The following is a 25,753-nucleotide window of genomic DNA, read 5'->3' as shown; positions in this document are numbered from 1 at the left end:
ATCAACGCAAGAACAGACAAGCCTGGGCATCAAACAGCCACTGAAAGCATCACTGAATTTTAGCTTCTATGAGGTAGCGCTCATAATGGTGACTTTAAGTCATCGAAAAAGGTTAAGTTCTTTTTAGTTTAAGGGGTAAACGTTATTTATATTGAGTTATCTCAACAACTGACATGTGCAGAGGGGTGCTGTATCCCAAAGATCTGGCTCAATGAGCCTGCCCTTTGAATGCCACGGATTTTAGTCTAGTCATGGCTGCAGGTATTTTCCAGGCAAGAGGTTGTAATTTGCTATAATTTAGTTCTTCAAAAAGGCCTTATTGAGATATACAGGTCCCTGGGTGGCACAAATAGTTTGCTCTCATCTACTAACCAGAAGGTTGGTGGTCTGAATCCACCCAGCAATGCCACAAAAGACAGGCCTGGCCATCTGTTCCTGTAAAGATTACAGCCAATAAAACCCTGTAGAGTGCAGGTCTACTCTGCAACACATGGGGACACCATGAGACAGAACTGACTGAACAGCAATGGGCTTAGTTTTTTTTTTTTAACTGAGATATCATTCATACACCGTATAACTCACCCATTTAAAGTTTACAATTCTGTGGCTTTTAGTATATTCACATATATGAGCAACCATCATCACAGTCAATTTTAGAAATTTTCATCACCTCAAAAGGAAACCCCACACTAATTAGTTATTATTCTTCTATCCTCTGACGCCCCCATCTCCCAGCCTAACCGATCAGTAATCTACTTTCGTCTCTATAGATTTTCCTATTCTAGACTTTCATATAAATGGGATCATACACATGGTCTTTTATGAATAGCTTCTTTCACTTGCGTTTTCGAGGTTCTTCCACATTGTAGCACATATCAGTATTTCACTCTTTTTCATGTCTGAATAATACTCTATTGTATGGATATGCCACATTTTCTTTACCCGTTCATCTGTTAGTGAACAATTGGGTTGTTTCCACCTTTGGTAATTATGAATAATGCCGCTGTAAACATTCATTTACAAGTTTGTGTGGACATATGCTTCATTTGCTATGATTTTTAAAAACTTATTTATTACCTAAAGAATACAAATTGATGATGGTCAAATTATAAAACAGATATCAAGAAAATAATAATGGCTGTAAGAGAGCACTGGGAGGTGGAGGGAAAAAAAAAGAAAACAATGAAATAAGAGTAACCTGCCATCTCCATCAGCCAAGAAAAATTTTGTTAGTATTTGATCCCAGGCCTTTTCGGTAATGAAAAAAACCTGTTGCTACCCAGTCGATTCCAACTCATAATGACCCTATAGGACAGAGTAGAACTGCCCCATAGGGTTTCCAAGGCTGTTATCTTTATGGAAGCAGACTGCCACATCTGTCTCCCACAGAGCGGCTGGTGGATTTGAACAGTTGACCTTTTGCTTAGCAGCCGAGTATTGAACTGCGCCAGCGAGGCTCCCTTTTTGGTAATAGAGGGGATCATTAAATTGAGTGCATGCAATACATATCCCTATAATCCTCAGATCAACTCTGGGAGTTAGTTACTATCAGTATCACCCTCAGAAAAAGAAACAGAAGATCAGAGAAGTTAAGTACTTGCCTGAGGTCACACAGCTAAGAAATGGCAACGCCAGGACTTGAACTCCAGGCTCTCTAGCCCCACAGCCTGGAACCCAGGAATGTACTTTCTACCTCTTGTCCCACTCACAGTCTCTTTCAGCAGGGTTGGTGTATGAGGGATGGCAGCTGACTTGGATGCTGGCGTTTACAGCAGGGATTGCTGCTGTCTTGAAGGTGTAGCCCAGGGATGGTGGTAAAAGTAGCTACAGTCTGTGAGTACCTCTGAGGTGCCTCAGTGTCAGCACTTTACAGAAGTCACCTCTGCTAAACCTCAGGACAAAACCACTTTACAGATAAGAAAATCAATTAAGGAAATAGGGTTAGTGGTTTCGCCCATGCCTCAAGGCCCCCAACTTAGGTGTGCTGGACATGTTATCGACAATACAATAAACCCCTTACTGTTGTTGTCTGAGCCATGATGTCCTGGTAGGGGCCATGTCGGGGCTGGAGCTCACCCCAGATCGCTTGTTCCAATCCTGCAGGTATACCTCCACCCTCTCCCTGCCCCGCCTGAAGCCCTCTGAGGCCGGCTGCTACTCCTTCCTGGCCCGAAACACAGGAAACTGGAAAGCTCTGACCTTCGAAATCACCCTTCGATGTGCGTGATGGGCAGAGTTGGGGGCATGGGTCCCCGGGCTGCCTGGAGTGATGACCTTGACCAGGGGATGGGGTACTGGAAGGACTGGGCTGAGCAGGCTCAATGGGAAAGGGTGGGACGAGGGGACTTGGGGCCTCTGGTCTGATCCCTTCCTCTTCTGCACCTTCTTTCCTCCTCAGACCCCCCAGAAGTAAGAGTCAGCCGGGCCTTCATCAATGGATCTGATACTCTGGTCTGTGATGCCACCGGGTACCCACGACCCAACGTGACATGGCTGCAGTGCCAGGGGCACACTGATAGGTTAGTGGGCTTGGCCCACCTTCCTCCTGGCCTGAGGGACTGGGGCAGGGCTAAGCACGCCCTCCATGGGACGGACATACCCGGAGTCCTGCCCTGGGTGCTGGACACCCCACAACTCTGAGCCACACTCTACTCATCCCAGATGTGATGGGGCCCAGGAGCCAGTCTTGGAGGACGCACACCATGAGGTTCTGAGCCAGGAGCCCTTCCACAAGGTGACTGTGCGGAGCCTGCTGGCCATTGGAGGCCGGGGACACAACACGACCTATGAGTGCAGGGCCCACAACTGGGCAGGGAACGCCTCCGATGCCTTCTGGCCCATCTCTGTCGGTGAGTCTCCCCTCCCAGTCCTCTCCAGGCAAGGACAGGAGGGGGCCCAGGAAACTGCCTCCAGCCCCCAGGGGGACAGGGCCAGATGGTCAATTGGAGCAGAATCCAGCAACACCGAGTACCACCCCTCCAGGCCCAGCTCCGGGCTCCTCTTGCCACCGGGTCCCCTGAGGCAGCGGGTCCCCTGAGGCAGTGGGCTGCACTGTGGGGGAGAACAGCAGAGGCCTGAAGCAAGTGCGAGTCAACCTGGCTGCCTCAGCTCATATTCCTGCACTTCATTAATTCCTTCAAAATGTGTACTTGGCATCCACTCCGCACCAGGCTCTTGCTTGAGGCAGGAGATCCTGTGCCTCCATGGAGCCTGGAATCTGATCAGGGAGATGGGCAATAAGCAAGTAACGGGCTACGAGCCCTCCTCCCACCCAAGGCCAGCCCTTAAGAACCCCCTCCGCCTCCCAGCTCCCCTCCTGCCCTGACTCCCAGTCCCATCCGTTCGGGGACACTGCTCATGAGGCCGCGTGGGCTGAGAGCCAGGCTGCATCTGGGCCTGCGTTTGCAGGCAGGTTCCAGATGGGTTAGTTCTCTGGTTCTGAGAGGCCACAGCTGCAGAGAACTACAGTACCCCTCAGGCCTTTAACAAACAGCTTTCAGCACCCACGGGGTGCCAGACCACAGTGAGGCTCTCTGGGCCCAGAGAGGGTCCCTGGCCTCAGCCTGGCTTGGAGATTGTCACTCATGTGCCCTAGCTGCTGGCCTTGGAGCGCCTGTGGCCAGGGTGGGGACCCACACAAAGCTGGCTGTGGCTGCTCCAAGTCTGGTTGTATTAAAGTAAAGGAACCAGCCTTTTATTGATGCTTGCCCAGGGCCAGGCATTGTACATTCTCTTATTAGCTTTCACAGCCCTAGGAGATAAATGCGATTTTCCTTCCCATTTTGGAGATGAGCCTGAGGCTTAGGGAGAAGTCACAGACTTGATGTCACACAACTCCTGCCTTAGTTTCCTAGTACTGCTGTAACAGAAATACCACAAGTGGGTTTTTTTTTTTTTTAATTTTTATTGTGCTTTAAGTGAAAGTTTACAAGTCAAGTCAGTCTCTCATACAAAAATTTATATACACCTTGCTAAAAAAAATATACTCCTAATTGCTCTCCCCCTAATGAGACAGCACACTCCTTCCCTTCACTCTCTCTTTTCATGTCCATTTCGCCAGCTTCTGACCCCCTGTGCCCTCTCATCTCCCCTCCAGATAGGAGATGCCAACATAGTCTCATGTGTCTACTTGATCCAAGAAGCTCATTCTTCACCAGTATCGTTTTTTGTCCCATTGTCTAGCCCAATCCCCGTCTGAAGAGTTGGCTTTGGAAATGGTTCTTGTCTTGGGCTAACAGAAGGTCTGGGGACCATGACCTCCGGGGTCCTTCTAGTCTCAGTCAAACCATTAAGTCTGGTCTTTTTACGAGAATTTGGGGTCTGTATTTTTTTTTTATCCCACTGCTTTCCTGCTCCGTCAGGGGTTTGCTGTCGTGTTCCCTCTCAGGGCAGTCATCGGTTGTAGCCGGACACGATCTAGTTCTTCTGGTCTCAGGCTGATGTAGTCTCTGGTTTATGTGGCCCTTTCTGTCTCTCGGGCTCATAATTACCTTGTGTCCTTGGTGTTCTTCATTCTCCTTTGCTCCAGATGGGTTTAGATCAAATGATGCATCTTACAAGTGGGTGGTTTTAAAGAACAGATTTATTTTCTCACTGTTTAGGAGGTTCTGATTTATAGTGACCCTATAGGACAGAGTAAAACTATCCCACAGGGTTTCCGAAGAGCAGCTGGTAGATTCAAACCGCTGACATTTTGGTTACCAGCCGAGATCTTAACCACTGCACCACCAGGGCTCCTTTAGGAGACTGGAAGTCTGAATTCAGGGCGCTGACTTCAGGGAAAGGCTTTTTCTGTCAGCTCTGGGGAAAATCTCTCTCCGTTTCTGTAGATTCAGCCTTCCGTGATTCCTTGGTGATCTTCACGTTTGTGTTTGCTTCTCTGTGACTAATCTGCTCTTTTTACATTTCGAAAATCAGTAGGTTTAAGGCACACCCTACACAGATATGGCCTAATTAACATAGCAAAGAAAACCCTATTCCCAAATAGGATAACATCCACAGGTATGGAGGTTAGGGTTCCAACACTTATTCTGGGGGGCCACAATTCAACCCATAACACTTCTGAGTGACAAAAGTGAGATTTGACCTCAGACCCAAATTCTTGCCCTGGGTGTCGTTGTTATATGTTGGTTCTGACTCATGGTGACACTATAGGACAGAGTAGAACTGCCCCATAGGCTTTCCTAGGCTGTGATCTTAATTTATGGGAGCATATTTAAAAAAAAAAAAAATTTTTTTTTTTTTATTGCCAGACCTTTTCCCCCAAATTGCAGCTGGAGGATCTGAACGGCCTACCTTTCAGTTAGCAGCCAAGTACTTAACTCTTGCGCTACCAGGGCTCCTTGTTAACCTGGGTAAAAAAAAAAAAAAAAAATAAGGAGATGGAAATTATGTCGTTTAAACTACATCTAGAGAACTAAGGCTATGATCCAGGGAAGAGGAGTCCCAGGGACCACGGACATAGGCCCTGTGAAGGGCTGTGTGGTCCCAAAGGGTACGCAGGGAAGCTGCAGAGAAGACATGGGGGAGGCTGATCTCAGTCTATCCTCTAGGAGGTCTTTCTGACCCAGCTTCCCAGAGTTGTAGGAGGTGAGGACCCCCGGCCCCTGTGACTGGGAGCGTGTATGCAAGCAACAGCTGGCACTAGGCCAAGCTGCTGCAGAGGTGTTCCTTGTACTGGCGGGGGTGGGGCTGCATGACCTCAGGCATACCCCCAGCCAGAAGAGGCTGTGATTCTGGGCAGAATTTGGGTCTGGGAATGAGCAGAGCTGGAAGGGCTGTTCTCCCTGTCCCTGTCTGGGGTGGGGGCTGGGGCTGCCAGGAGAGGCTCACTGAGGTTCTGGATTCTTCTTAGTGATGGAACAACTTCGTTCAGTCAGCAAACATCGTTGAGCACCTGCTGCATTCCAGGCAGTGTACCGCCCTAACTTCAGTGTGGGGAGGGACGCAGAGGCCCGCCTGCCTGCTCATTGCTCCATCCCATACCTTCCAGAAGCCAGTAAGCATCCCATTGAGGAGCCCCTCTTCACACCGGTGCTGGTTGCCTGCATGTCCATCATGGCCTTGCTGCTACTGCTGCTGGTGCTGCTTCTGTACAAGTACAAGCAGGTGAGCCGGTGGTCTTGGTAGGCAGGGGTGGGGGCAGCCTGTCAGCCAAATCCAGGACGGGACCATCAGTCCGTGCAAAGCCACAGACACTCACTTATTCTGTCAATCAGCCATTCAGCCAATAGCTCTCTAGTGAGTGCCCGTTGTATGCCAACCTGGTGCTAGGCTTTGGGGTAGCCAAAATGCAAGGACCTCTGAGGGGTTTACTGTCTGGTGCAGGAGGCAGCTGCTAATCAAAAAACATGCAAGTAAGGGCACAGATTATAGAGAGAGAGAGAGATGTTACACGTTGACAAACGTGAAAATGGAAACATGGGCTTCTGTCCCAGGCTGGGGGCTCCTTGGCATCCAGCACAGACTAGGGGAAGCTGGGCACACAGATAGGACATCCACAGGGCCAGGCCTGTGTCTCATCTCCCGTAGTGAGTAGTCTGGTAGAGGAGGCAGAATTATTTAATATTATTAATCAAAGCTGGCGTTTATTGCACACTGTACATTTAATGTGCAGCCTGTCACTTTGAGGGCTCAGTAAGTGATAGCATATTAAGGGGCATTTTTATAGAGTTTTAAGCCCTGCTGGTACAGTGGTTAAGAGCTATGGCTGCTAACCAAAAAGTTGGCAGTTTGAATCCACCAGCCACTCCTTGGAAACCCTGTGGGGCAGTTCTACTCTGCCCTGTAGGGTTGTTGTGAGTCACGACTCAAAGGCAATGGGTTTGGATTTTTTGGTTTATAGTTTGTCACCTACATCTTTTCATTTAATGCCCTCAACAAGCACGTGATGCAATCAATGTCACGAAACAAGCTGTGCATAAATTGTTGAATGGGAAACTAATTTGCTCTATAAACTTTCACCTAAACAACAATAAAAGGTGCAAAAAAAGAACAAAAACAAGCAAATGATAGAGACAGTATTGTTAAACCATCTTACAGAGTAGGCAGCTGGGGTCCCCAAAGGTTGAGACAGTTAGTTGCCCCAGTCTATGGCTAGTGAATGGTAACCCTGAGGGACTGACTCCAAAGCCGTATTTGTAACCATTATGTGAAACAGCCTCCCTTTGAATCATCTCATTTCATCCTAGCCACCACCCAGAGGCTGGGACTACAATAGTACACAACAAGGAGACTGAGGCTCCGCAAAGTTAAAGAACCTGCCCGCGGGAGTGAGGGGTGTTGTGGAAGCTGAGTCCCAGGCACCTCTCACCCAGCACTGTGGTTTGAACCACCTGCAAAGTCCAGTGGGATCAGCTGCTAAGAAGGGCCAGGCTAGAGGGCTGTGGGAGGTCAGAGGCAGAGGTGGAGCAAGGGAGGCTGGATGGAGGAGGGGGCATGGCGGGATAGCCCTGAAGGATGGGGAGTATGCAGGAGGGGAGGTGAGACGTAGGGAAAGCTATTTCTGGGGAGATGGCCATGTGTGCAAATAGGCGGTTGAAGGCAACACTGGAAAAAGTTTCAGAAATGTTAGTGCCTGGAAGAGGAGGCAGAAGTGGGTGGGGCCAGGTTGGGAGTCTGAGGGGTGGAACCCCATCCTGTTAAGTCTAGGGCCATCAACAGGTTTGAATGAGGGAGTGATATTATTTCAGGGTGATTAACCCACATTGTGGGCCCTCTCTTTTTTGCCTTTTCTTCCCCACACCTGCCTTGGGGGTTTTATTGTGGGAAGAAGATTTGGAGTGGGATTGGGGGGCAGCCATCCCAAGTGTTCATGGAGGCTGGGCTCTCTCTGCCCTTGCCAGCACCCAGCAGGAGGAGACTGCTCCAAGCACAGCCCCCAAGAAAACAGAGCCCCATATCAGGACTTCCAGCTCTGACACTGTTTTGCCATGTGACCTTGTTGAGTCACTGCCCCCTCTGGGCCTCAGTTTCTCCACCTGTACAATGGGAATGGGTGATCTTTAACAGCTCATCCACCTCTGATATTTCAAGAGCCTACCAATGTTCTAGTATAAGAGCCTGGGGTTGGGAGACAGGTCTGAGCTAAATTCTGCTTCTGCCAGGCTCAGGCTATGGGATCCTGGGAAAGTTGGCATCTCTGACTCTGTTTCTCCACCTGTAAAGGGGGGTTTTAATGGCAGCCACTGTAACAAGCTGTCATGAGGATTCAATGACATAAAGTGTGCAGAGGACTTAGCCTAGTGTTGGGCATAGTGAAAGCCACATACCCTCATCCCAGAAGGGAAGTGGGCTGGGGAACCAAAGTTAGCTCATACATTTTGGGATTGAAGGGATGTCTGAGGTTGGGCATCTCTTTGACCACACATCCAAAGTCGTCACCCACCTCCAGCGACAGGACCTTGCTCACTTGTTCCTTCTTTGAGCAGCTCTGACTGTTGGAAAGTTCTTCCTTATATGGAGCTGAAAACTGTCTCCAAGTCACCCACAGAGCAGAGGTTCCAGAGAAGGGCTGGGTCCCTGTCGTCGTCAAGCCCTTTCTGTCCTGGGTTGGGCAGCCCCCTTGGCCGTGGATTGGGGATGCTGTCCCTTCTCTCCATGGTGCCATTTCTGGAAGATGCATTCCCAGTCACCTCTTCATTTCTCACCTTGTAAATTCAATTGCTCCTGAGCCATCTCCAGGCCAGAGAAGGAGGGCATGCCATGGGACAAGATCTTGAGGGGTCAAGATGGCCATTCCCCTGCCTCAGGGTCTCCCATCCAATACTCCTGCTTTGCCCCATGGGGTTGTAAGCCTTGGCCCTTCACTGGGGATACTCAACCTGGCCAGTCCTCACTGACCAGGCCTGGGGGAGGTGCCCTAGCCCCTCCACTCCCCATCTGTGGGAGGGGTGTTTCTGCCTCAGGGCTGAGTCATCGCCTTTCTGGCCTCCAGGGAGACCACAAGGGGGGCCCAGGGGGAAGAGAAACGGGCAGGAGTCAGCAGGGTGGGAGGAGGAGGGGCATGGGAAGGACAGGGGAAAGGGGAGGAGGGAAGGGGATGGCAGTCCACTCCAGAAGCCTGGATTCTGGGGCCAGAGCTGAGCTCTGAGGGTTGGGGTGCATCAGAGGTGGGCAGGAGGGTTCCCCAAAGCCTTCATGGGAGTTGTTCAGGTCTCCACCTTCCCATGACGGAGAAGTCCCACCCACCCAGAACCAGCAGGCCCAGCTGGAGAGGGTCTTTGATGATTGCATCCCCACCTCAGTCCCTGGGGGAGTGGGTCGGTGTGGGGATGGGCTCAGGCGTGTTGTGAGGAGAATATGAGATGCCGCACATTGAGGGTCTAGTCAGCGCCCTGCTCACAGGAAATGCTCCTAGCGCTGCTTTCATTACTGTCGTACTATAATTATTAGGAAATCTGGCCTGGGGTGGTCCATCAGGACCTCTGTCTAATGGCTCTCCTGGGGAGGGGGCACCCCTCTGGGTAGAGACCCTGGGAGCCACACATGAGATCAGGTTGAGGAAGCCCTTGCCAGTGATGGCCCAGGCCAGCCTGGGCGCTAAGCATCCAGCCCTGGTGGTGGACAAGCAGAACAGAGGAAGAGGGGTGAGGAGACCCAAGACAGGGATAGGGCCCAGTCTTCCTCCAGGTACGGTAGTCTAGAGCCCCAGATCTGAGATTCCAGCCAAACAACCTCTTGCTCCTTTGATCCTCCCCTTCCCCCAAATCCCCTGCCCTGCTGGGGGCAGGAGGGGGCTGACTCAGGCCCAGCTGCAGAGCGACAGAGGAAGGAGAAGTGGTGAGGAGAGAAAACAGCCTCGGCCACAGAGGCTGCTGGAGATGGAAGTGGCCAGGAGAGGTCAAAGACATCCCTCCTCACGCTTGGTCTCTGTCTCTCTGGTTGGAAGAGCACCCACATGCGGGGCTGGAATCCTCAGTGACTCTGAAGTTCTTCTTTATGTCTTATTCCGGAGTATTCTCCCAAGCCATAACACAGATGTTCTTAAGTTTACCTTCTAATCAGAACTTGGACGTTCATCCTTATGTCTAACTATAGTCTTTTCTCCCAAACTACCATCTGAAAGTTCTTTCTGATAGCTACCTGGAGTCTTTTCTCCTAACCTGGGTAAGACTTGCAGCCACAGGCCACTTAGCCACCCCAACATCTATTCACACACCGTTAGCTGGCCTGGAGCTGGGGGTGCCCAGGAAGGAGCCCAGCTACAAGCACAAGCCAGCTGGTCCCCATCCCCAAGGCCTGACCGGAAAGCAAGTAGGTCTGCTGACTGAGGGCCTCGGTGTCCTCTACCGCCCCATCTCAGCTTCCACTTTCCCCCTAAACTCAGTCTTCCATCAGCACTTCTCATGGGCACCGCTGGCAGGATGCCCCTGTGCAGCTGCCACCCAGGGTAGGACAGAGAAAGGCAGCACTCCCGCTTCCCAGATCCGGGCTCTGCCTCGCTGGCTACGTGTAAAACCTGAGAAGGAATTCCAGTCTTTCCAAAGGTCCTGGTCCTCCAGCTGCTCACTGCCTAGTGGGCATGGTCTCTCTGTACATCTCTCTCTAGTTTACAAATGTAAAGTCACATCACGTTACTCCTATGTCCAAACCCTCCAGGGCTTCTCACTGCAGTTAGAATGGAATCCACACACATCACAGCCCACAAGCCACTCCAGCCCCTCTAACTTCCTATCCCATCCCTCAAGCCACACTGGCCACCTTCCCATCCCTCAAACTTGCCAGGATCTTCCCATCTCATGGCTTTCACATTTGCTGTTCAGGGTCCAAAACCCAAAACCAAACCCAGTGCCGTCGAGTCGATTCCGACTCATAGCGACCCTAGAGGACTGGGTAGAACTGTCCCATAGAGTTTCCAAGGAGCACCTGGCAGATTCGAACTGCCGACCCTTTGGTTAGCAGCCATAGCACTTAACCACTATGCCACCATTGTTTCTGCCGTTCAGGGTGCCTGGAAAATTCTCCCTCCTGATTACCACATGGCTGGCTCCTCCTCATTGTTCAAGTCTTGACTCAAAGGTCACCTCCTCAGAGGACTTCCCTGACTTAAATTGTACTCCACCCTCATCATTCTCTATCCCCTTAAAAAAAAAAATTCTCTATCAAGTTGATTGAATCCAATTCATGGCAACCCCACGTGTCTCAAGTTGAACTGTTCCACAGGGTATTCAATGGCTGTCATCTTACAGAGAGGTCCCTGGGTAGTGCAAACAGCTTGCATTTGACTACTCACTGAAAGATTGGCAGTTCAAACCCACCCAGCAGTATGGTGGAAAAAAGTCCCGGAGATCTGCTTCTGTGACGATTACACCCAAGAAAACTCTATGCGGCAGTTCTACTCTGTAATACATGGGGTCACCAGGCAATGGGGTTGGCTCTTGGTTTAATCTTACAGAAGCAGAACTCCAGGCCTTTCCTCCACAGTACCACTGGGTGGATTCAAACTACCAACCTTTCGGTTAGCAGCCAAGTGCAAACCATTTGTGCCACCCAGGGACTTTCTATTCCATTACCTGGCTTTATTTTCTTCACAGCACTATTTGAAAAATCCCTACATATATCTTTATTTGAGGTTAATGCTGTCTCAGCTACTAGAATGCAAACTTCATGAGGGCAGGGACTTTGTCTTGTTCAACTTTGAACCAACAATGCCTGACACAAATAGGTGCTCAGGAAAATACCTGGGTGGATGAAGGGGTGGGAGGAAGGATGGGCAAATGTTGGACGGATGGGTAGATCTCAAGTTCCACCCTCCCTCCTGGCTCAGGAATGACCAAATTCCTGTCAGGCCCCTCAGAGGTCATCCTGCACAAGCCCTTCAATATACAGGTAGGGAAACTGAGGCTCGGAGAAGGGAAAGTCACACAATAAGGTAGAGTCAGAACTGGGATTGGGCCCTCAGTGGAGTGTTCATGAGATAACCTGGCCCTTTTCACCACATGTCAAGCTGCCCCCAGCCTTCTCTAGCCCAGCACCAGGTAACTGCCCACAGGCCCTGCTCTCGGGGGATGAGATCCAGGATCCTCTAGCCAGACCTGGCTGACATATGCCTTCCTCCCTCTCCACCCACAGAAGCCCAAGTACCAGGTGCGCTGGAAGATTATCGAGAGCTATGAAGGCAACAGTTATACCTTCATTGACCCCACCCAGCTGCCCTACAATGAGAAGTGGGAGTTTCCCCGAAACAACTTGCAGTTTGGTGAGATGGGCTCTCAGCATCATCTATGCCCCTCCTGTCACAGGGCCAGTGGGGATGCAGGGAGCCTGTGGGCCCTTAGAGAAAAGGCCCTTTGGTGCCCAGGGACCTAAGGAGTCTGTGTATGTGGTAGGTAAGACCCTTGGAGCTGGTGCCTTTGGGAAGGTGGTAGAGGCCACAGCCTTTGGTCTGGGCAAGGAAGATGCTGTTCTGAAGGTGGCTGTGAAGATGCTGAAGTGTGAGTGAGGGGAAGGAACTTGGAGAGTAATGGGGAAGGGGTGGAAGGTGGGTATGACTTTTCATTGTAAGAGGCATTACCCCCAGTTTCTGCCTGTCCAGAGCTGGGGGCACAGAGCCTGGGGTTGGAGATGAGGACTCTTGGCTTCTCTCATGAGCTCCAGGCTCCCCTGACTCCTGGTTCTGAGGAGGCCTGGGTCAACTTTTGGGTGTCGAGGGGCTTCTGGCTGAGCCCCAATGAGGCTGGAGTGGACACAGGCCACTTGGGACCATGGCCTGGCCACAGCTTGACTTCCTGTCACCCTTAATGCAGCTCAGTGAAAAGCCATCCCTCTCCTCTAACTTCCAGCCATGTGTCCGTTCCTTCACCCCTTTGGGCCTCTGGATCCCTCTGGGTCTCCGCTCTTCCTCCCATGGGTCTCCTGTCTCTTGCTGTGGTTCTTCATGTCCTTCCCTCTTGTCATTGGTGGGATCTGTGGGTCTTATCACCCAGCCACAGCTCACGCTGATGAGAAGGAGGCCCTCATGTCGGAACTGAAGATCATGAGTCACCTGGGCCAGCATGAGAACATAGTCAATCTTCTAGGAGCCTGCACACATGGAGGTGAGAGGCCCTGGCGGGTGTAGGAGGTCCGTGGCCTTGGGCCTCTCAGAGTGTACGAGAGCACCAGGGCCATCTGGCTCCATCTTCTCCTTTCCATCTCCTTCAGCGCCCTGCCTTAACATCCCATAAAGCCCTAGGCTAGACTCCTCAATGAGTCAGAAGCTACTTTTGGGGATGCAGACAGTTCTGCGGAGCTCTAAGCAGTGGTTCTCAGACATCAGTGGACATTAAAATTGCCCAGAGAGGAAGATAAAAGTTCAGGTTCCTCAGCCCTGCCAGGAGTCCTATTCTGTGAGTCTGGAGTAAACCCCACAGATCTACCTTTTAAGAAGTTCACATCCAAAGATGCTTGGACACTTACCCCAGGGCCCACAGAGGGGTCCCAGGACTTGTCAGGACTCCAACCCCGCCCCCACCCTCTTCACGTATAACAGCTTTGATTTTATTTGAGTTATGTTGCATCACCATACATTTCCTTTGAAAGGAATTCCTTGGCTAAAACAAAATGTGAAGTTCTGCTTTAGACAGTTGGTGTGACTGAGACACAGAGAGTAGAGAAACCTGCCCATGAAGGGTCAGGATTAGAGCTCAGGTCTCCCTGAGTCCTGCTCTGGAGTGCCTCATTACCCCAGCCTCATGTTCCTGTTCACATGGCTGGAGAGGGGTTGTGGGGACAAGGGGTGAACTCACATTCCACCCATGCCCCACTGTCTTGGCTGCTCTAGGCCCTGTCCTGGTCATCACTGAATACTGTTGCTATGGTGACCTGCTCAACTTTCTGCGCCGAAAGGCTGAGGCCATGCTGGGACTCAGCCTGAGTCCAGGCCAGGATCCCGATGGGGTCACTGGCTACAAGAACATCCACCTGGAGAAGAAATACGTCCGCAGGTAGTGCCCTGGCAGAGAGCAGGACGGGGAGGTGGAGCACCTGGGTCTGCCCCCAAAGCAACCTCAGGGTTGGGTGTGGGTATGGCCCTCACATTTCTGTCTGTGCTATGAGGAGCAGCCACCCCAGGTTATATGGGCAACTCAGCATTTCTTACTATTTATACCCATCACTCCATAAATATTTGAGTACCAGCAATATGCTGGGAGTTTGGAGGGCAAAGATGGGCAGCTCATGGCTTGGTGGTTGTTGCTGTGTGCTACCGAATGGATTCTGACTCATAGTGACCCTATATGCAGAGTAGAACTGTTCCATAGTGTTTCCTAAGTTGTAATCTTTATGGGAGCTGACATCCAGGTCTTTTCTCCTGTGGAGTGGCTGGTGGGTTCAAACTACAGAACTTTCAGTTAGCAGCTGAGCACTTAACCATTACACACCATCACCTCACTATCTGTAAAAGATCAGATTGGCAGGTCATGGGGCTAACCACCTCATCTTTCCCATGGCACGTGCTGTTTGGGGGCTGCAGGGCACCCATTCCACTGAGGACTAGCCAACATCACCACCTTGTCATGAAGAAGTGGGGCAGAGTCTAGGGTTTGTTGGGTGAAGGGGACAAAACAGTAGAATTAGCTGCATGACTGTGGCCAAGTCCCCGACCCACCTAGACCTCAGTTTCCCCAGGCGAGCCATCAAAGGGTTGAATGAGATGGCCTTTCAGGGCCTTTCCGGCTTTGCCATTCCGTAATGCTGTGATTCCTGGAAGCTACACAGAGGCAGATGGACAGAGCCACAGGGGGAACCAGAGGGGGAAGTGGCAAGTTTTGGTTCACACATGAGTCAGGGCAGAGGCAGGGCCTGGGCTAGAATTCTGCTCTCTCAACTCCTGGTTCAGGACTCACTCACCTGAGCCACACTGCTCTCTGGAGGTCTCAGTCTTGGGGGTTTGTGGGGCCTCAGAGACAGGCTGGGGCCAGACCAGAACAGGTAGTGTTCTGCACAGGGGGCTCTTACCCTGCCACTGTTGGCTGCCAAGCCTGCTCAGGCAGAAGAGGAAGGAGGCCATTTCTCTCCATTCTCAAAAATGGCGACTCAGTAGGCCTGCTTCCTCTTTTGAGTCTCTGACTCCTCTCTGTGAGGGAGGCTCACATTGGGCCCCTGCAGGCTGGAGCCTCAGGTCAGATCAAATCAAAACAAAAACCAGAGAAAAGTATTTGCTTCCATCACGGAATCTGCAGGTAGGGAAAAAAACTCAGGGGGTGGGGTGATTTCAAAATCAAATGACACATGAACCAATCCTGCTAGTGGGATCCCAGGCTACATTAATAGAAGTGGTATTTCTAGAACGAGAGGGGATGGTCTTGCCACCGTTGGACCATAAATAAAACACTGGGTTCTCTTTCTGTAAACACAAGACTATGGACATTGTCAAGGAGCACATCTCTACAGCAGAGGGGACAGGAGGGTGAGAAGTGTCCAGAAATGTCTGGTTGGAATATTATTAGGGGTAGTGGCTATTTAGTCTAGAGCAGTGCTTCTCAAACTCTTGCTACTCAAAGTGTGGGGGTGTAGGCATCACCTGGGGGCTGGTAGGAATGCAGACTCTCAGGCCTAGGCAGCCCAGCTGAATCACCATCTGCCTTGTAATGAGATCCTCAGGGTGATTCATATGCACGTTGATGACAGTGAAAGAAGCCTTCTTCTAGACCAGTGGGTCCCACCCTAGCTGTGCCGGGGAATCACCTGGAGAGATTAAAAAATTGCAAATGACTGGGTTTTGCCCCTAGAGATTCTGAAGTCATTGGTCTGGCGTCCTGGGTCCTGGGCATAGGGGTTATTAAAAGCTCCCCAGGGGATTTTAATGTGAAGTCAGGGGTGAGACCCTGGTCTGGAGGAGAGACAGCTCAAAAAAGGGGCCCTAGAGTATGTTCAAATCCCTGCAAGGCTGCATCGGGGAAGAGGGAGCCGACTTCTTCTCTGTTGGTCCTTGGGGGTAGAGCAAGGACTGGAACGAGGAACATCCCAGGGGCAGATTTGCCATAGGAACAATGAAGAACTCTCTAACAGGTACAGCTGCCCAAAGATAGAACTGGTTGGAAGCTCCCGTGACAGGGGATGGTCAGAGATCAACAATGACTTAGAGAGAATGTGGCAGAGGGGCTCCTTGTCAGAAAGGGGTGTTAAAGTTGCTCCAAGGTCCCTTCCCTTCCCTGCTGAGGGGCTCCTGCATGGGCTGAGCTCGGGCAGTGCAGCGGTGGGGACTGACCCAGCCTCCCGGCCCCCTCTCCTATGTAGGGACAGCGGCTTCTCCAGCCAGGGTGTGGACACCTACGTGGAGATGAGGCCTGTCTCCACTTCATCTTCAAACGACTCCTTCTCTGAACAAGGTAAGGAGGTGCCAGGGTGGGGGAGAGAGGGAGCGCTGGGGGCTGGGTCCAGGGAGGGGCAGGGGTGTGCTGGTACAGTTCTGAAGCCTCTTTCCACTGCAGACCTGGACAAGGAGAATGGGCGGCCCATAGAGCTCAGAGACCTGCTCCACTTCTCGAGCCAAGTGGCCCAGGGCATGGCCTTCCTCGCTTCCAAGAACGTGAGTCAGATCTTGTCCTCGTGTGTGGCCACCCAGGCCCTGCTGGAGGGAGGCTGAACACCTGCAGGGCTGAGAGGATGAGGGGAGGAGAGAGGAGCATGCGAGGGGGCAAAGGAAGAGCCAGAGTGCAAGGGAACAAGTGGGCAGTGGCCACAGGGCATCAGTGGGCTGCAGGACTGAGTGGGAAAAGGGGTGCCCAGGGTTCCTTCAGGACGGGCAGAGCCCCCACCTGAGCAGCTGCCTGTGTCCCCAGTACGCAGAAGGCTGGGAAGAATACCATTTCCATGAACAGGCTTCGTCCATTCACTTTTACACAAAAGCACGTGGTCTCATGGGCTGTAAAAACCTTTATTAGCTGGGAAAGCCTGAGTCTCTGCTCAGGCCCCTGAAGCAATGAGCCTCCCTCCCATTCTGTAAGATGGGGATGATAATGGAACCTCCCTCATAGAGTTCTCCTGAGGATATAAGATGATATATATACTCAGGAAGTATGTGCCCAGGGAGTGGGACTTTTACCATCACCCAAATAACACAGACTTGAAAGTCCTGGGCTTGATTGCTGGCTCTGCTGCTTGCTATGTGACTTTGAGCAACTATTTACCTTCTCTGATCCTCAATTTCTACATCTATAAAAATGAGCATAATCATAGAATTGAGGCTAAAACAGGGTTACAGCAGGTGCAAACACTTAAAGGAAAGGGCTGGCATAGAGTGTGACCCTGAGGGTAGCAGCTACTCACAGCATGAGGGGCTCATTGCTTCTGGAGCCTGAGCTGACATCCTTGCTCTAAGCCAGCCCCTGCTGCTTGCGGACAAAGAGTCAGAAGGGTGTGGCAGCTCCAGTGATGGTGGTTTCTAAACATAAATTGTCTCATACCCAGGCCCTGATAGAAGGGAAGAGGAGTCTGAGGGGGATCCCAAAGACTCTGAGGCCCTCCCTGCTCCTCATGCACCTTGGGCTCAGGTAGGGAATGGGCCCAGACTAACCTTGTGTTGCCTCCCCCCGCAACCCAGTGCATCCACCGGGATGTGGCAGCCCGAAATGTGCTGTTGACCAGTGGGCATGTGGCCAAGATTGGGGACTTCGGGCTGGCTAGGGACATCATGAATGACTCCAACTACATTGTCAAGGGCAACGTGAGTGCTGGGAGTGGGTAGGCTGAGCTGGGGAGGGGGCGGTGGGCCAGGACCCAAAGTGACAGGGGACTGCCGTGCCAGGCCCGCCTGCCCGTGAAGTGGATGGCTCCAGAGAGCATCTTCGACTGTGTCTATACGGTTCAGAGTGATGTCTGGTCCTATGGCATCCTCCTCTGGGAGATCTTCTCACTCGGTAAGCTGCTGGGCCCAACCCCCGTGCCCTTTACCTTGTGGGGGAGAATGCTAGTCAGGGTTGCTTTGTGCCCAGGACAAAGCAAGGGCCGGTGGGAGTGAAGGGATGGGAAAGGGCTGAGCTAAAACCAAGAGCCACAGCTCCCATGCGGGCTGGGCAGACCTTCCACCCCTGACATGTGTCACTTGGTCCCTCTGGGCTGTTGCCATATTTGTGACTTTGCTCGTGCAGTTTCTGCTAAGTAGAATGCTGCTCTTCTTTGAGATGTTTATTTTCTACTCATCGTGACCCTATGTATTACAGAGCAGAACTTCCCCAGAGGCTCTTCTAGGCTGTCATCTTTACAGGAGCAGATAGCCAGGTCTTTCTTTCACAGAGTGGCTCGGTGGCTTTGAACCGCCAACCTTTTGGTTAACAGCTGAGTGTTTAACCACTGTGTAACTACGGCTCCTTAGCCTTAAAGATGGGGCTGGAATTATAATGTCACTAAATTGTACATGTGAAGAATGCTGAAATGACAAGTGTTCTATTACATACATATTTACCACAATAAACATACCACCCAAAGGGCCTTGGCTTCATCCATAGAGCTTATTAAAAAAAAAAAAAAAAAAAAAAGGTACACTTTGAGTGACCCTGCTAGCTCCCACTTCCTGAAGACTAGCACAGGGACTCACACTCTAACAACTTCAGGTGGCACAGGTAACTCTTGTTGGCCACATTTAATTGATAACAAAAAAAACCCCCAGTGCTGTCGAGTTGATTCCGACTCATAGCAACCCTATTTGTGTATTTAATTGATACACAACTGAAATTTTTGTCTATCTGACTCCAAGGCCTGTGATGGAGCTTTGTACTGTGTGAGAAGGCCCAGGTGAAGACTCTTAATTTCCTACAAACTTAAGCCCTTTGCACAGTGCCTGGCACATACTAAGCACTTGATAAGGGGAGCCTCCATTCTAGCACTACCACCGTCCTGGTGGGAAACCTGGCACCTCAGCTTCACCAACAACGTGGGAGTGTGGGGGAAGGTGAAAGTGAGCTCCTGAGCTGGCCTCTCATGTGATTGGCCGTTGCAGGGCTGAACCCCTACCCTGGCATCCTGGTGAACAGCAAGTTCTATAAACTGGTGAAGGATGGTTACCAAATGGCCCAGCCTGCGTTTGCCCCAAAGAACATGTGAGTGAAGGGGTCTCAGGGAGGGAGGACAACTTGATCTCCAATTTCCATCGGAGGGGACAGGAGGGGGTGTGGCCCTGGTTTGTCCCTCTAAAAGGTTCTGGGGTCAGGCTTCATCTCCCCCACAATGGACTCTAAAACAAGCCAGGGTCTCCACTGGTTTCCTAGGTAGCATGGTGGGGTGGTGGTGGGGGTGTTCTCAGAGAACAGAGTTTTAACTGAGAGGTGAAAATGGGGCTGGTTCTAACTCCAACGACATTTAACTCAGACTCTGTTACTATGGTGACCCAGAGGAAGGCTCTTCTTTTCTTCTGTCCGGGTGATCTGTGCAGTCAGCCTTTCAGAGCCCACAAGCTGGCCGGTCACTGCAGTCTGACAGGCAACTCACAGCAGTGGACCCACCAGAAACTCCTCGCTCGCTCTCAGCCCCGAGCCAGCCAGCAGCCGTCCCCACAGCCTCTGCACTGGCCAACTGGCCACTAGTTCACCCACTGCAGCTGTGTGCTCAATACAGCCACTCCTGCATCTACCCAGCCACTCCACCGAGGTGGACCACCCAGCTGGCTAGCCAGCCTACCAGCCACTCCCTTTCTCCAGCCAGCCCCTCAAACCTACCTGCAGGCTTCAAGATTGTCCCTTCTTAGTTCAAGACCTTGGGCAATATACTTACCATCTCAGAGCTTTTTTCCCCTCATCTGTCAGAACAGGGATGATGAAAAGTACATTTCCCCAAGGGTTACTGTGATTAAACGAGAGTGCATGCAGAGGACTTAGCACGGGTCTTGTGCTAGGCTCACTTCTGACTCTGTCTGGAGACCTCTGCTGGGTAGGACTCTATTGGGGGTGGGGGAAAAAATCCCCAGACCCTGGGGAGCCTCTCACGGGCAACCTGTCCTGCCTCCAGATACAGTATCATGCAGGCCTGCTGGAACCTGGAGCCTACCCACAGACCTACTTTCCAGCAGATCTGCGTCCTCCTTCAGGAGGTCAAAGTGGACAGGAAAGAGCAGGTGAGTGGGGCCTGGCTCAGGGCAGGGGTTGTTAAAGCAGGCAGGCGTGGGCTGCACAAATCAGGACTGACGACCTCCTGGCCTCTCTTGCTCTCAGGACTACACCAACCTGATCAGCAGCAGCAGCAGCAGCGGCAGCGGCAGCAGCAGCAGCAGCAGCAGTGGCAGCAGTGAGCCAGAGGAGGAGAGCTCAAGTGAGCACCTGGCCTGCTGTGAGCAAGGGGATAGTTCCCAGCCACTGCTGCAGCCTAACAACTACCAGTTCTGCTGAGGTGATGACAGGGAAGCACTGCCTCTCCCTTCCTCCAAGCTTCAGTTCCTCCATGCATGGGCAACATGGGGAGAACATACAAACTCTGCCCTTGGTCATGTCACTCAACAGCCTGCCCAGCTCTGAAACTCCGGAATGTCAATGACTCACAGGAGGTCGGAGGACCCCACTTCTGGAGCCTGGGCCCTCACTGCCATCCAGGGGCTGGGGGCTGAGCCCCTATCGCCTCCGCTACCGTTCTCAGTGCTGCCAGCCTCACATTTGCTATGCCAACTGGTAGAACCCCCAGCTCACTCTCAATCTTGTTCCCACTTCCAGGAACCCCTTTCCCTAGCCCTGTTGTGTCTCAATGGTTTTGTGCCTAACAAGTCCTCAGGAGCTGTCCTAGTATTCAGAAAACAAGGCCCCTCACGACTACACAGACTGGCAGAGTAGGAGCCCCTTCACTGACCGGGTGGAGCAGCAGAAGGCGGCTGGTGCTCGGAGGCTGCATTCAGCTCCGGCCCTCAGGACAAGGGGCTCCTCTGTAAGAATCTAACAGCACCTCCTGATCTCTGCCTCATAGAAGCCTTCACCCCCACCCCTGCCCGGATCTGGTACTGCTGTAATAATGAGCCACATGGCAGCTAAAAGCTAGGGGTGTTCTGCCCAGTACTCTGTCATTCTGGGAGGGCAAGCACAGGACCTTGGCGTGTGGCTGGCCACACCAAGCAAGCACACACTCCCCCCAGTTGACTCATCATAACTAACGGTCACGCTGCGGGATGTCTCATCAACATTAAACTAACAGCATTAACGAAGCTGGCCCTCTGGTTCTCTGTGCCATACCCCGCCAACCCCCAGGACCTCCTCCACGTGCAGTGCCGACAGCTCAGTACCTCTGGAGCTCGGCCACATGTGCCCCACCCAATGACCATGGAATTGACTCCTGCTTCACCCAAACCAGATAATTTAATAAACTTTATTCTTGTCAGGGGGAGAGGAAGGGGAAAAAGCCACCTACTCCACTCCTCTTAATAAATTAAATAACACACGGCCAATTCCCGTGCCCTAAGCAAACCTTGGGCACTTGAGCCAGTCCTGCTGTTTCCTTGTGGCCCAGTCTGCTTCCCCTTCACAGAAGGGAGTTTTTCCTACTGCTGCCAGGTTGTGTCATGACCATGGGCCACATCCCCTCTGTGGTGAGGGTCCCATGGCCCAGGAGGATGTAGGGTGCAGCAGTGGCAGCCAGGGAAAGGAATGGATCCTCTTCCTCAAAGCTCAGGGCAGAGAACAGTCCTGGAAAAGCTGTGGCTATCTCTCCCTCCTCAGCTTCCCCCAGATTTGGGTGCAGGTAAGAGCAGACTGTTGAGAAATGCATCCCTCCTCTGGGGAGAATCAAGTGCCCAAAATAAACCCTAGAGCTAATGAGGTCCTCAGGGCCCAAAATCAAAGGCAACAGGCTAAGGAATGCATGTGGCTGCAGGGGCTGGGAACAGGGTTCCTCAGTGGAGGGAAGAGATGCCTCAGCAGCGTCCCCATCTAGTTCCGGGATACCTGTCTTGGCCTAGTCCCAGGACCTTCGCCCTGACCCACAACAGGCCCCAGGGAAGCCACCAGGCGGCAGCCTTTCCCTCAGCCTCCCTTCCCTTCTGTTGAACAGACTATGCTCTCTCAGGGTCAGTAAAGGGTTTCCTGGTGCCTCTCCTGATGCCCTAGAGGTGGTGGGATTCAGGACTAAGGACCCTGGGCCCCACTTTGCTCAGGAAATGGAAGCTCTTTGGTCAGTCCCAGCAGTCAGAGGCCCTCCTCATAGGTGAACACTTCCACCGGTTTACCTGGATAGATCTGCCTCAGGCAAGACCCTTACTATGGCTTGAGAGAGATGGTGCAATCCCTGTACAACAGCAGCCTGGCTTATTCTGCCGAGGCAGCCACCTCCTCTTCCTCACCCTCCTCCTCTGTCTCTGTCTTGATCTGAGCCACCCCAAGGCGGTAGAGGGTGTCCCGGATGACCACCTCGCCAGGCTGGCAGCTCTGCACAATGTCATGGATCTGCCGGTTGACAATCTCACGGCTGGTGAGGAAGTCTATGAGGCGGTTGTAGAGGTAATAGTGGGTGGCATTGTCAAAGGCAATGGGCCGCTGGCGGACACTGTTTGGTTTACTGTCTGCGATGGAGGCCAGGATGGTTGTGTAGGGTGCCAGCTCAGGGCACAGGGTTAGGGAGTGGTGCCCAGCACTGGAGGTGCCAGGACTGGGCTGTGTGCCTGCATGGACAATGTGCCGTGTGGCTGTCTTGGTGACTGGATGCTGGACAGAGTGCTCGGTTTCCGTCATGTCCACAGTATAGTGCTGGTCCAAGAGCTCTGGGCAGGACACACTCTAGAAGAGATAGAAGGCGGCACTTGTGCGAGAAGGAATGACTACAGTAGATCCTGTGTGGTGGATGACAGCAAAGGCTGTGGGGTCAGACAGCCCTGGTTCAAATCCTAGCTTAACCACTTACTGTGACTCCTGGGGCAAGTCCCCCCCCTCTCTGTGCCTCCATTTCCTCGTGTGAGAAGAGGGACAGTAGCAGCGACTACATGCACTCTCAGAGCTGATGCTGGGTTACTTGAATTGCTGTGGTTATTGTGCCTAGTCAATCCAGGCTGGGGGCTGTGGTGGAAGTGGGGAGGGACTAGCTCTGACTGAGGCTAAGACACCTTTCTGGAGTCCCCAGGAAAACTTCCAGAGCCACTGAGCCCAGGGAGTAAGGAAAAGGTGAGTGATGACAACGCTGTCTCCTCCAAGGCAAAGCTAGTGAGGACTTACCCTCCCACAATGCATCCTGGCAGAGGTGCTCACTCATTTCTTGCGTACCTGCCTCCCAGTGACAGTCCTAATGTCTCTTCCAACAAAGAGCACAAATGGTCTTGGGAGGGCCAGTGCCTCTCTGGTAAGAACTGCTGGTACGATGTGCAAAGGCTCATGACATGGGCTCTGCCCCTAACTTGCTGTGTGATCCTGGACAAGTCTATTCTCCTCCTTGGGCCTTAGTTTCCCTTTTGAATAAAAGGGGAAGATTGGGTAAGATCTGTGTTTTCTAAATTGGCATGTCTCTAGATCACAACAGACATGCCATGCAGTATATTCATGGTCAAACTGATTGAAGACGGGATGAGTTCCACAGTGCACTCCAGGGCTGGCAGGGGCCTGTTGTATGTCAATGTGCACATGATTCTCAAAGGCAGCAATTTTCCAGGCGTATCTAGAAGGCAACCCCTTTTACCCCACAACCTATGTTTGGGACAGCCCAACTACTAAGTGACATGCTGTGGCCTGACTCACTAAGGCTGATAAGTAAATATTTGTATAGTAAATGCTGGTTCCAGAGCCACAAGACAAAACACTGGTGCAGAAAGAGAATGCTGGGGATGCCTTCCTGAAGAATAAGAGGGTGAAACATGGTCGGCCTGAGAGATTCATTCCAGTTTCTCAGGAGGTACTCACCACAGGCGGCTCCATGGGGCTAGAGAAACAGCCCTGGTTCCTCCCCCACATCTGCTTGGTCAGCTCTGGGTAGCATAGGTCAGCACACAGGGCCACTGGTGTGGCCATGTCTACCACGTAGACAGGGGGCCAATGGCGGGAAGAGGCAAGCAGGTCTACATGGTCGCGGGCGCTCTCACCCCGCACGAGGTACTTGGAGCCACAGACCACCTGGGGTGGGAAGGAGGGCACAGCACAGGGTTAAGCAGATCTGCAGGCAGTCCTCAGTCTTCCCAGGAAGAGCAGCAAACAGGTTTCATGACTGAAGCCATGACCACCCTGCCAGAGCCATGGCATTCTGCTTCCTCCTACCTGTGTCCCTAAATGAAGTAAATGAAGCCTCCTTGCCTTCCTGTGACAGGAGTTGGAAGTGCCTGTCTGCAACTGAGGCAAAGAAGCACCTCAGAGGGCATCTGCTCCAAACATCCCCCAACACATCACCTACCCAGGAATAACCTAGTTCATGGTTCCCAATCCTGACTGCACAGCACCGTCACTAAGAGCTGGTTACAAATGTAGATTCCTGGCCCCAGCCCAAACCTAAGGAATTAGTAGGGCTTATGGGGTGGAGTCTAAGCACCTGGGTTTTTAGCAAGCTCCCCTGCAGACCCTGAGGTGCTGCCAAATGGGAGCTCCTGATGGAGTCTAGTAAACACCCCAACTGACAGGGTACCCAGGCACCATACACAGCTGGGGAACTCTGTGTACACTGGAGAATTCTACCCGACTCTACCCCCCCCACCTTTGTACCCACTGACCCCCCCATCACAGCCCTGAGTTCTAAGCTCTCACATCCCTGTGAATCTTCAACTGCTCCTCATGAGATGGTCCCCAGTCACATGAACACATCCCCTGAGCAGGATCTAACCTGCCCAGGGTAGAGGCAGCATAAGCACCTACTTCAGACACAGGATTTATTAAAGGAGTTAGTCACCTGATTCCCTTTTGAGCCGCCAGGTCACCCTGTCCCACTCAGTGCTTGCTCAGTGGGCTTTCTGCCCCCAATACCTTCCTGGGCTTACCCAGTCAGATAGAACAACCTGTCCCACAGCTGATCTGGTGGCTACCTGCTGTTATGGGTTGAACTGTGTCCCCCTAAAATACGTGTTTTAAATCCTAACCTCTATGCCTGTGGTTATAATCCCATTTGGGAACAGATGGGGTTTGTTATGTTAATAAGGCAGGATTAGTGTAGAAAGTATCTTGAGTCAATCTCTTGTAAGATATAAAAAAGATTAAACAAGTGGCCAGAGAAGAGATGGGCTAAGATAGATGGCAAGACACATGGAGATCCTCAAGGAACCAGGAAGCAGAGGCTCAGAAGAGAAAAGGACCTTCCTGTAAAGCCGACAGAGAGAAAAAGCCTTCCCCTAGAGCTGGCGCTCTGAATTCTGACTTCTAGCCTCCTAGACTGTGAGAGAATAATTTCTGCAAGTTACAGGCATTCACTGTGGTATTTCTGTTACTGCAGCACCAGATCTAAGACACCGACCCATACCCTTCTTCAGGCAGAAAGAGTGAGGCTTCTGAAAGCCAAAGCCAGACTGTGTCACCACTCCCATTCCTCATTCACAACTGTCCAACGGCTCCCTTACGACTCTCAGAATAAAATCCAAACTGCTGCTCGGGCCTATAAAGCACAATGTGATCTGGCCTCTGCTGAACCCTCCAACCTCCCTCCTCTTGGCTCACTGTAAACTTTCCCACTGTCGTGATTTCTCATCCCCTTGCCTGGAACATTCCTTCCCTGGTTCATCACTAAGGCTCCTCTCCATCCTTCAGGTCTGGCTTCTCTGGCTGCCCCATAAAGAACAGTTCCTTCCCTGTTACTTTCTACTTCAGGCCCTTGTGTATTTCTTCAGAGCCACAAGCTGTGGTGACTTTACCCCCTCACAAAAATATGAGCTCAATGACACTGGTGGTTCAGTGGTAGAATTCCT

General features: G+C 51.9%; 2 protein-coding genes across 5 annotated transcripts in view; one reads left to right on the top strand and one right to left on the bottom strand.

Annotated features, from left to right (window-relative positions):
* Positions 1-21,100, top strand: part of CSF1R (colony stimulating factor 1 receptor) — a 35,577-nt gene extending 14,477 nt beyond the window's left edge. Inside the window, exons 7-21 of the mRNA XM_049874061.1 lie at positions 2,104-2,219; positions 2,399-2,519; positions 2,662-2,849; positions 5,993-6,108; positions 12,073-12,199; positions 12,330-12,434; positions 12,927-13,037; positions 13,763-13,925; positions 16,219-16,310; positions 16,413-16,510; positions 17,525-17,647; positions 17,729-17,840; positions 18,920-19,019; positions 19,924-20,029; positions 20,127-21,100. Coding sequence (XP_049730018.1) covers positions 2,104-2,219; positions 2,399-2,519; positions 2,662-2,849; positions 5,993-6,108; positions 12,073-12,199; positions 12,330-12,434; positions 12,927-13,037; positions 13,763-13,925; positions 16,219-16,310; positions 16,413-16,510; positions 17,525-17,647; positions 17,729-17,840; positions 18,920-19,019; positions 19,924-20,029; positions 20,127-20,300 — 1,852 coding nt within the window. The 3' untranslated portion in view covers positions 20,301-21,100. The remainder of the gene's footprint in view (positions 1-2,103; positions 2,220-2,398; positions 2,520-2,661; positions 2,850-5,992; positions 6,109-12,072; positions 12,200-12,329; positions 12,435-12,926; positions 13,038-13,762; positions 13,926-16,218; positions 16,311-16,412; positions 16,511-17,524; positions 17,648-17,728; positions 17,841-18,919; positions 19,020-19,923; positions 20,030-20,126) is intronic.
* The window catches only part of HMGXB3 (HMG-box containing 3), a 54,917-nt gene continuing 49,833 nt past the window's right edge, over positions 20,670-25,753 (bottom strand). For all 4 annotated transcript variants that reach the window (XM_049874057.1, XM_049874058.1, XM_049874059.1 and 1 more), the window contains 2 exons: positions 23,775-23,984; positions 20,670-22,664 (listed from right to left, as the gene is read on the bottom strand). In XM_049874057.1, the coding sequence (XP_049730014.1) occupies positions 22,197-22,664; positions 23,775-23,984 (678 nt within the window). In that variant the 3' untranslated portion in view covers positions 20,670-22,196. The remainder of the gene's footprint in view (positions 22,665-23,774; positions 23,985-25,753) is intronic.

This window comes from Elephas maximus, chromosome 2, assembly GCF_024166365.1.
Source record: "Elephas maximus indicus isolate mEleMax1 chromosome 2, mEleMax1 primary haplotype, whole genome shotgun sequence".
In the NCBI taxonomy this organism is placed as follows: domain Eukaryota; kingdom Metazoa; phylum Chordata; class Mammalia; order Proboscidea; family Elephantidae; genus Elephas; species Elephas maximus.
Note: the sequence above shows the minus strand (reverse complement) of the source record. Positions and strands in the feature narration are given on the sequence as shown.